The 12,245-nt window shown below is 36.4% G+C and overlaps 1 protein-coding gene across 1 annotated transcript in view; it reads left to right on the forward strand.

The window, feature by feature from the left end:
- Positions 1 to 237: 237 nt before the first annotated feature.
- LOC134678972 (probable NADH dehydrogenase [ubiquinone] 1 alpha subcomplex subunit 12) overlaps positions 238 to 12,245 on the forward strand; it is a 70,702-nt gene continuing 58,694 nt past the window's right edge. Inside the window, exon 1 of the mRNA XM_063537731.1 lies at positions 238 to 423. Coding sequence (XP_063393801.1) covers positions 307 to 423 — 117 coding nt within the window. The 5' untranslated portion in view covers positions 238 to 306. The remainder of the gene's footprint in view (positions 424 to 12,245) is intronic.

The following is a 12,245-nucleotide window of genomic DNA, read 5'->3' on the forward strand; positions in this document are numbered from 1 at the left end:
TGACCGCTTCACACTCACTGAGTACCGTTTCCAGCTCCCTAAGAGAGATCGATGCCCTTCCTAAGATTCGACGAAGGATTTGTTTTAGGAATCCTATCAATCTTTCGTAGAACCTTCCCCACCAAGGAGGAAATAATAATATTCAAATATAAAACCTAAATAAAACTTTATAATAGTAGAGCAGCAGAATACGTCATACTCCTGTCAATATATTTTTTTCAATCAATGTCACACAGCCTTCACAAATCTCAAAACAAAACCCAAAGGAATATAATCTTGTTACAAACAATTCGTTTAAAGTAAAAGATGTCACTGTCTGAATATCATCAGATCAGCAAATTGAAGCACTTTTTCGCCACCGTCCGCGCGAATGGCGGGTTTAAAAACACTCTGTATAAGTTGTGGAGATTTGATACTTTTAAGGTAAGTGAGTATATTATAAAACTGATTATAAATAAATGATCTCCCTAAGAAACCGGGTACGTGTGCGTAGTAGGGTTAGTAAGGAACACAAATGTATGGAAGTGCATGCTCTTTAGTCTCTGGCACGATTGTTCCTTAGGTCAAACAAATATTTTGAATTGATCTGGCCCGGTAGCCAGGAGATCGTACCATGCAGACCCCCCAAAAAGGGGGGGGTGAAAGGGTCCGCTCCCAGGTCCAATCTATGCTATACTAGACGGGCCCGCAGCTCCGCTCGCGTAAATGAAATAAAGAGTTCGTCTTATGTTTAGTTGAATACCGACATTATTATGTATTCAACCCTGCCATGGTTTAAAACTGTGATAGGGATTTCTTATTTGTAGCCGTTATTTGGATAACTCAATTCGCAAATTTGTCAAAAAATGATGTGATTTGATAAAAGGCAAGATTGTATTTTTTCATCTACACGTATTTATTTAAAACTAGTTTCAAGATAAAATTATTATTTGTTCTTATAAGCCTAGTTGCAAAAACGTTCATTAGATTAATTTTCGCCTTAAGACGAATATGGACGACCACCGCCCTTAAATCGCCTTTTCATACAAACATAGATAGTCTAGTCCTCTCGGTCTTGCGATAGCTCTCGCCAGTCGCCATGGCCGAGGTTGAGCAGGTCTCGAGCAACTACGTCGTTTCAGCGGTACCTAGGACGTCCACTCGGGCGTCTCCCATTTTGTTGTCCCAAGTACCTGTGCTCTCTTCACGGCACGATCCTCGCCCATTCTCTCTAAGTGTCCGAGCCACCACTGAATTTAGCCGCTTTTGTCTCTCAATATTTCCCATCCACCACATCCTTATTTCTATGGCAACAAAATTATATTACGATATTTGGCTGACTGCTGACTGTATATTTGCTTATTTTTATCAGGTCGCTCAATAATATCTGCCCTATTCTTAGCCCGTTCCCCGGACGAATGGCAATGTTTGCCGAAGCCGTGAAAGTCAATCTGAATAATATAACTCAAAAATAAATTTAAAACAACAAAATACAAATTGATAACAATAATATAGTAATTACTTTGATTGATAAGAATGATAAGTCATATATGACATAAATCACTCGTATGGGTTCTATAGACTAAGGTTGAGGTTGACAGCACTTTTTATTTTACTTCGTGTAATAAAACTCAGAAATACCTGTATACCAACATGACAAACATAATTTAGTTTACTTTAACTTACGGATTTTTTGGTCTAATCTGTAGCACCGCCAAACGAAAGCAACCGAGAGTTGCCGAGAAATGGACGATGTCGTAAAATGAAGATTGTTATGAAAATTTATTTTCCTTATTGTAAATTAAATACGCATCGGAAGCGATAGTTTTTATGCTCTAGTCCTATTCTCATACGTAGATAATTTATTTGAACAATTTTTTCTTATCATACGTGCGTCGTATTCGAGAAACGTGTCAAAAACTTTTTTAGAAATTTGTAAGGCGCCCTCTCGCTTCTTCCCTCGTTTTTTATCCCGTTCTGGTTTTTCAATTTTATATATATGATGATGATTCCTTCCTAGTCTTAGCAACTAGGGCAAGTTATATTTCATTTTCGTATAAATTAGGGACGAGGAATTCATTTTTGATATAATTATTATGCCTTTCCATACAAAAAAAATTATTTTTGTACAAAACATGAAAATGTTATGTAATTATTTGTAAGAATTTTGGATGTTACAATCACAGTGTAGCGATTTGCACTAGATAAAAAATTGGACGATGTAGCCCATGTATTCTTTATTTTGGAAAATATCACTTTAAAATAGGCATTCATACATTTTGATGTAATAAAAAAATAAATTATAGCGCGTGGCGGTAACGATTTCCATACAAATGGAACTATGCCCAAAATCAAAGATTAAAAATGTTTACTAACACACTGAATTTGACATTTTAAAGTATAATGTTTGAATAATTTTTCCATGCGTTTTTGCCCTTTTTTGGTACAAATTTGTTGTTAGTATTTTTCTTCCATACAAACTTTCTCCCCCCTATTTTCCCCCCTTAAGCGTCGATTTTATTTTATTTTAAACTTAAACCTGTTGCATTTAATTGATGTTGAAAATTTTAGCTTTATATCTTCAGGGGTTTAGATTGTATGATGTCTGGAAGTAAGCAGAGTTTTGTTAGATATTATAATGTATGGAATATTATGAAATAAAATGTCTTTAGCTCAAACACATGTAGATCCCAAACTACTGAACATTTTAACCTGAAAGTTTGAACATCGATTAATTACAAAAGGTATAAGTTAGTTATAAAAACAAATTTAAAAATATCTACCCTTAAGGGGGGAAATCAGGGGAGAAAGTTTGTATGGAAGAAAAATAAAAACAACAAATTTGTACCAAAAAAGGGCAAAAACGCATGGAAAAATTATTCAAACATTATACTTAACCTTTTAAAATGCCAAATTCTGTGTTTTAGTAAACATTTTTAATCTTTGACTTTGGGCATAGTTCCATTTGTATGGAAATCGTTACCGCCACGCGCTATAAATTATTTTTTTACTACAAAAAAATGTATGTATGCCTACTTTAAAGTGATATTTTCCAGAATAAAGAATACATGGGCTACATCGTCCAATTTTTTATTTAGTGCAAATCGTCACACTGTGATTGTACCATCCAAAATTGTCACAAAAAATTACATAACATTTTCATGTTTTATACGAAATTCATTTTTTTGTATGGAAAGGCATAATAATTCTTTCAAAAATGAATTCCTCGTCCCTAATTTATACGAAAATGATATATAACTTGACCTAGTTGCTAAGACTAGGAAGGAATATAGCATATATTGGACCTGGGGAGCCGACCCTTTCACCCCCCCTTTTTGGGGGGTCTGCATGGTACGATATCCTGTCTACCGGGCCAGATCAACTTTGTTTGACCTAAGGAACAATCGTGCCAAGCGGCATCGCCTAAGACTAAAGTGCATGCTAAATGTCCTTACTGACCCTACTATGCGTGTGCGAAGATGAGTACGTGCGCGTGCGCGTTGTATTGTAATATACAGACCATGAGACGCGGCACGCCGCTTGCGTGACGAGTGCGTGAACGGGTCCCACATGTTGTACCACACGCGCACGTGTAATATACAGACCATGAGACACGGCACGCCGCTTGCGTGACTAGTGCGTGAACGGGTCCCACATGTTGTACCACACGCGCACGTGTAATATACAGACCATGAGACACGGCACGCCGCTTGCGTGACGAGTGCGTGAACGGGTCCAACATGTTGTACCACACGCGCACGTGTAATATACAGACCATGAGACACGGCACGCCGCTTGCGTGACGAGTGCGTGAACGGGTCCCACATGTTGTACCACACGCGCACGTGTAATATACAGACCATGAGACTCGGCACGCCGCTTGCGTGACGAGTGCGTGAACGGGTCCCACATGTTGTACCACACGCGCACGTGTAATATACAGACCATGAGACACGGCACGCCGCTTGCGTGACGAGTGCGTGAACGGGTCCCACATGTTGTACCACACGCGCACGTGTAATATACAGACCATGAGACACGGCACGCCGCTTGCGTGACGAGTGCGTGAACGGGTCCCACATGTTGTACCACACGCGCACGTGTAATATACAGACCATGAGACTCGGCACGCCGCTTGCGTGACGAGTGCGTGAACGGGTCCCACATGTTGTACCACACGCGCACGTGTAATATACAGACCATGAGACTCGGCACGCCGCTTGCGTGACGAGTGCGTGAACGGGTCCCACATGTTGTACCACACGCGCACGTGTAATATACAGACCATGAGACACGGCACGCCGCTTGCGTGACGAGTGCGTGAACGGGTCCCACATGTTGTACCACACGCGCACGTGTAATATACAGACCATTGGCCTATCCCACAAAACTTACAATTACAATTTTACAAGTGTCAAGTTACAAGTTTGTAATAATACAAATGTGCATACCACAAGTAACAAATTTGTAGTGGAAAATTCTTACAAATATGTAAATTGTATCACAAGTCTACAATTTGTTGTATCACAAAACTTTACATACGCTACATATCTTTTCCGGAAAATGTACAAATTTGTAGCTGACAATTGTTTTGTGCTACATTAAATTGTAGTAATAATTATACATATATGTAGAATTGTACCTACAAGTTAACAATTCTCTAAACGTGTGTCGCACCCTCTTGCTACAATTGCTACTATACGAATACTAGTAATTGCAGTAGTATCTTTATCATATTTAGCGATTCCAACCCTTTGTATATATACCTACCACGAAATATTTAGTTCAAGTAGCAGTGATAGTGATCCTAGGTGTCATGAATTTCATATATAATCCCAATTTTACTTAGCTTTAATTTAATTTACGAAATACTCATATATAGTAACAGCACCAGTCATGGGACATTTAAGAGGAAATTTGGAGTATTTATGATATTTCCCTTATAAATGTATATGATCTACCGCTTAGCGTGTTAAAAGATGAAAGTCCTATCCGTCTTTCATGTTTTTGGCATGTTGTATCAAAGATACTGCAAGGAGTTTCCACATACTTAACAAATTAAAACTATGTTTTTTTTCTCCAGTCATGGACACCAAAGCTCCAGTAATGGGCCCCCGGTAATGGACGTGGATCCAGTAATGGGCCCCCTATAATGGACATTGATCTAATTAGTTATAAAATATTGAAATGGGGAATAAGTTATGGCAAAAAAATCATTTTTGGTATAAGCTTTTATTGCTGAATGTATTTTTCTTTCCACAGGCAATTATTATTGTATTAGATCCATCGAGACAATTCTAATAGACCCAAACAAAATTAGTTAGGGTTTATTACGATAAAGTTCCCATGGCCACCTCCTGTCTCCATCATCAGATCAGGTCCATGTTATCATAATATTGCATTATCATCCGGATTTGCTTACTTAATTACATACTTACACAAAATTTCAACTGACTCGGAAATCGAAAAATGGATCAAATTCAGCTACCAAGATTTGCCCTACACTAACTAACAGGGCAAGTTAAATAAAAGTTTGGAAAATTATTATTTATCCGAAGTCCGAAAATACCTCCTGGTTGACATACTTTGTAACTACATTTTACTTCTGTATTGTTTAAAAACATGATATTATGGCATGGCAAGCATCATTATGTCAATTGTCCCATCATAGGAGGTATGCAGTTTTACAGCTCCTATAATGGGATTGGGCGAAATACCACTATTTTTTTACATCTGTGGAGTCACAACGTAGTGTGTTGTATACCTTATCTCATGATAAATGCAATTAACAAAACACATTCTAGTTTTCATCAAGTATTAATTAATTAAAATTTAATAAATTAACTCACTTCTCTTAGCGAAGTTGTTAAGAATTCGTAGTGGTATTTTTTTTCAGTGACACGACAACTTTTGGGTTGACGCCAATTTCTTAAAAGATAACCGAATTTAATAAAAAATTAAACATAAACAGCTCTAGGACTCTTGTTTATGATAAAAATATATCCAGTGTTTATAAACTACTTTTAGATACTTATTTTAGAGGAATTGTGGTTTTTTGTCCCATTACTGGTTCCACGCCCATTATAGGGTATACTACTATATACTGGACAAAAAAATACGTATACTTAAATTGAGCTTATCTTCGTACGCCTTTTCCAATTTTGCCACATAGTGTCCCTTAAGTATTTCCAATCTTTCTCCATTATTCCTAAATCATTTAAATTTTACGCTTTTTCCTTCCATTTGTTTTACATAGTGTGCGTCAATTTATCACTAAATTTACTAAAGTTTTTGTTTTCATTTATGAGGTTTATAATATAATGGTCAGTTTAGCTTGCAAATCCATTGTAATGTCAGTTGGTATGTAAATGCTCGTAGATAGATCAAGATCACTATACAGGGTGATTCATGAGACGTGAGCAGGACTAATCCTGCACACTCAGTAACTGACAATTGACCGATCACCGTCGTATTTAGGTGAAATAACCACAATTTTTCCTATTTTTTAACTTTTTGGTGAGGGCAAATTTAATTTTCTACAATCATGGTTACCCTGCAAGACCCAATTAATAACCATAAAACCTCTTTAACCGTAATGACAGCATTTGATTACGAAGAAATAAACTGTCAAACTTGAGTGAGATACGAGTTTTCAAAAGTAACCAGACCGTGATGACAGTGATGACAATCAATTTGACACAGAATATCAGTAGTTTAGTATTCTAATTGTAGGGTGACCATGCGTGTCGTAAATAAATTTATTAATTTTTTTTTCAACACGAGTAGAAAATTAACGTTAATCTCACTAATACTGATACGAAACAGTTGCTTATAATTTACAAAAGGCGCAGTCTTAGTCCTGCTCACGTCTCCTGAATCACCCTGTATAAATATAATTGATATAATTCTTGCGTATTGCGTATAAAGTGAAACTACCTTCAACATTAAAGAAGCAAAATAAATTGTTACATATTTGTATAGCCTGACAAGTTCTTTTTTAGCCCTGATATAATGTCGCTACAAACAGCTTACATATAGCAACAATACGTGTACGTCATGAATAGTCGGGACAGTGTGTATTGGCATCGTGCAAGAGCGAGTGAGGTATACAATTATGTACATGTGAGTTGTAGAAGTATGTTTCCCAATCGAAACCCAATCGAAAGAGCATGTTTAGTTGATAATTAAGTATGAATAATTTACCTATCCGCCATAATTTGATTCTAAATATTCGACCTCCGTATATATATTTACCAGATTCAGTCACTCGTGGTGGTAATGGCTCATTCTTATAATAAATATTTTTGATTATAGCACTAAAGACGCCTTAAATGAGAAAAATAATAATTTAATAATTAATATTCATATTTAGTACAAAACTAACCAGTTTATTACAAACTCACTATGAAAATCAGTACCCGTCATGTCAACAAATAATTTCACAACATTGTTTAATGGAATGCTACTGAATCCCGTATCCTTTTTCTGTCGCAAGTATATTAATGTATTTAAAATTATTTGTTTAGCATCGGTGTGAATTTTTTTGGGCATTTTGATTGCAAAATCTATTATTATCCTGAAATATTTACAATCATTTTCGATTTGTTTACATCGGTGACATTCAATGACTTTCAATGTCGGATGTCAAAGAAAATAATTGCCATTAAAATAAATTAGTTCCATCGAAAATCCGCAACGTGGCGAGGGCTAAAAAGGAACTTGTTAGGCTTTAGTTGTAACATTTCAATTTTTCGCTTGTATATTTACAAATCAACAATTCTACAATTATGTAGCTGTCGTGACATACCTTTATTCTTTGTGATACGCTTTAGCAAAAATGACATATTTGTATACTGCAGACTTGTAATGAATACATATTTGTAATTATTGTGGTACATTTTTTTGTTTACAATTTAACAATTTTGTCGATTTGTACACTTGTAAAGTTTTGTGGGATAGGGCACTGGAGACACGGCACGCCGCTTGCGTGACGAGTGCGTGAACGGGCCCCACATGTTGTACCACACGCGCACGTGTAATATACAGACCATGAGACACGGCACGCCGCTTGCGTGACGAGTGCGTGAACGGGTCCCACATGTTGTACCACACGCGCACGTGTAATATACAGACCATGAGACACGGCACGCCGCTTGCGTGACGAGTGCGTGAACGGGCCCCACATGTTGTACCACACGCGCACGTGTAATATACAGACCATGAGACACGGCACGCCGCTTGCGTGACGAGTGCGTGAACGGGTCCCACATGTTGTACCACACGCGCACGTGTAATATACAGACCATGAGACACGGCACGCCGCTTGCGTGACGAGTGCGTGAACGGGCCCCACATGTTGTACCACACGCGCACGTGTAATATACAGACCATGAGACACGGCACGCCGCTTGCGTGACGAGTGCGTGAACGGGTCCCACATGTTGTACCACACGCGCACGTGTAATATACAGACCATGAGACACGGCACGCCGCTTGCGTGACGAGTGCGTGAACGGGTCCAACATGTTGTACCACACGCGCACGTGTACATCTACGTACACGCATCAGGCGGTCTAGCATGAGTTTCGATCTCGCGCGCGACTCAAATTCAAATTCAAAATATACTCTATTCATGTAGGCCTAGCAACAAGCTCTTATGAATCGTAATTAATCTTAATCTAATTATCAGAGCAATTTACGAGTATTGATGTTAATATTATTCCATAATAACGTTGGATTTTTGACTCCATCCATCAAGCGCGACTTCAAGTATGGACTCGCTCGCGAGAACGCAACTTATGCTAGACCGCCTGGTGTACTCTGGGTCTAAGGCTGAACTGAACCATACAACATGCCTATATTGCCTGCCTATGGCAGAACAATTTAGAAATCTAACAGTTCAAAATGTTTTCATGGAATACTTATAATAAAAATAATTAGACTCAATTTTACTCTAAACTAATAAAAATTAGAGTCCGATCACAGACTTAAATCTTTGTATTTGGGGATATTATTAAAAGATAGGTAAAGTAATCTATCTATACACGGTGTAACATGAGTAAACCGAATAATTTTAACAGCATATTCCTGATCATATTTAGAGACAAAAATGTCCTATAAACTTTTTTGAAATTCGCCTAGTTTCAGAGATATTATTAATTAAATAAAATACTACTTTTTATTGTTACATAGTGTAAAAGGCCTTTTTGATGGTGATGTTGCTGCTATGGGATGTAGTCTAAATATCCTTATTAATAGATGTCAAAAAGTGACAAGTAACACTTTGCAAAAAGTTGGTTTTACGAAAAAAAAATGTAAGTTCAATTTTAAGTGACAAGTTTACCAAAAACATTTATTTTTTATGTACAAATACATTCAAAAAAATGAAAAAACAAAACAAAATTTTTTTTTTGCTGAAATTGACCTAAGCTCATATTACATTTTTTACTTCTTTTGACCTCAGAAATGCGTGGTTAAAATTATTCGGTTTCATCATGTTACACCGCACCGTGTATATATAAATTCAAGTGTCCTGACTGACTGATTCATCAACGTAGAGCCGAAACTACTGTGACGTTTAGCGTCACATGTAGGTAGAGATACATAGGTTAGAAATGAAAGTTTAATTTAGAAAAAAATATTTAATATTAATTAAAATTAATAACAAGTTAGTTAGGGTCGTGAGTCCTTAAAACTGAGCTGACACAGAAACAAATATAGAAACAAGTCCTTAAAAGGAGGCACTTTCCTGAGGCTCTACATCGTAGGTGTAGAGTAGACTAGGATGGCTTCCCGCTGTGGTTCAGGATCCTCAGCTCGGAACGGAAACCTTCCAGATAGCAGAGCTTGCGCATAGCGCAACCCGGGGTAGTGCAGGATAGAGGGTTTTCAGGCAGGGTGCAGGCAATTTCAACCCCAGACTTGATCCCTAGTAATATTGGGCATATTAGAACATGCACTCAATAATGACTGCTACATCTGGCCCACAAGGAAAGAAATATCAGGAAAGTTAACCTTTCAGCATTATTTTAGTGTTCACGGATGAAGCAGTCAGAAAATAACAGATTAGTTAACAGTATAAAATAATACAACGTAAAATTATTCCTAGTAGTAACTTAAATGAAATATTCACAACATCCGGGGCAATGTACAGTCAGCAGCAGATATACCTGAGCGGGCAAAGTGTCCAAGAAAACATATACACTTCAATCGTCACAAAAATAAGGACATCTAAGTTGTCATTTTAGCGTATAGTAGGGTCAGTAAGGTCATTTAGCATGCACTTTAGTCTCAGGCGATGCCGCTTGGCATGATTGTTCCTTAGGTCAAACAAAGTTGATCTGGCCCGGTAGACAGGAGATCGTACCATGCAGACCCCCCAAAAAGGGGGGGTGAAAGAGTCGGCTCCCCAGGTCCAATCTATGCTATATTCCTTCCTAGTCTTAGCAACTAGGGCAAGTTATATATCATTTTCGTATAAATTAGGGACGAGGAATTCATTTTTGAAATAATTATTATGCCTTTCCATACAAAAAAAAATATTTTTGTACAAAACATGAAAATGTTATGTAATTTTTTGTGACAATTTTGGATGTTACAATCACAGTGTGGCGATTTGCACTAAATAAAAAATTGGACGATGTAGCCCATGTATTCTTTATTCTGGAAAATATCACTTTATAGTAGGCATTCATACATTTTTTTGTAAAAAAAAAAATATTTATAGCACGTGGCGTTAACGATTTCCATACAAATGGAACTAGGGTAAACCCTCCAGTGAATGAACAAAATCACGTTTTTTGTCTAAAATAAGAAATATAGCAATTTCTTCCACTTGTCTTATTTTTTTTCTTATTAACAACTCTATTTCCTATGCAATGACAACCCATAATAAATTTATTTTCGACCAGTTAGGATGTGACTGGCGTTTGAAGTTTACGTGTTTCTGGATTTGAAGTTTTGTATGGAAATATTAGATCTCAGATAAGAACAGTGTACGTTTGGAGCAGCATATGAAGTGTTTATTTAATCTTTACCAGTACAAAGTTTAGTTACTTGGTTAGATTAAGAGTTGAACCTTCTATTTATGTACACTTTGTCGGCATATTACGCGATTAAGTCTTTATTATTTATAGTTCCATTACTGGCTCATCAAATGTTCTGAAACCAGTAAATGAACAGTGTGTTCATTTACTGGTGTCGCGTAGATTTCATTTTTTTCCCAAATATATATGTAAACGCAATCGTATTGAGCTTGTTTTTTGTGATTCTGCATAGAAAACGATTCTGATTCATTTAGCCAGTATTGGAACAAACCAAATTTCTATAGTCCATTCACTAGATTTGTCATGCCTATGTATGAACAATACAAAATTTGGCTTGTTCATTTATTGGATTTCTACTAATTCTATGCATGAACAGTGTAACCACGAACAATGCAGTAACAAGTTTATTATTTTAAGCATTATTTGGTGAGCATGACCCCTTTTCATCAAAATATGCACGTTGGTTCTTGTTTTAATGGTTGATTTAATTTTTTCCTTTTAATATGTAACGGGTTTCTATGTTATTGGTGAGTAACCATCATTTTGTTACATTCTAATCGATTTGAAGTCAATATGGAGGGATAAAAAGATATAAACGCTATCGCTATACCTATTAAAATAGAGACGGAAACGGTGTTTGTGATAAAAAAAAATTATTAAGCTAATTAAAAAGAGTTAAATAATGTTCATTCACTGGGTTTTTCGGTGTTCATTCACTAGTTTTTATGTTCATTCATTAGGTTTTTGGGTAGTTTTTGGTAAATTCTGGTATAACTCAAAAACTATGAAAGTAATTAAAAATCGCAGAAATTACTTTCTTATTTATTAAATGAGGATTGATTTAATTGCAGTTAATTATTCCAATTATTAATGAATGCTGAGCAATGATTTTTCAAACTTGGATAATTGCTTAAGTGTTCATTCACTGGTGGTCTTACCCTATGCCCAAAGTCAAAGATTAAAAATGTTTACTAAAACACTGAATTTGACATTTTAAAAGTTTAAATATTATGATTTAATAATTTTTCCATGCGTTTTTGCCCTTTTTTTGGTACAAATTTGTTGTTTATATTTTTCTCCATACAAACTTTCTGCCCCCCCCATTTCCCCCCTTAAAGGTATATATTTTTAAATTTGTTTTTATAACTAACTTATTCCTTTTGTAATTAATCGATGTTCAAACGTTCAGGTTAAAATGTTCGGTAGTTTAGGATCTACATG

The sequence above is a fragment of the Cydia fagiglandana genome, chromosome Z (assembly GCF_963556715.1).
Source record: "Cydia fagiglandana chromosome Z, ilCydFagi1.1, whole genome shotgun sequence".
Lineage (NCBI taxonomy): Eukaryota > Metazoa > Arthropoda > Insecta > Lepidoptera > Tortricidae > Cydia > Cydia fagiglandana.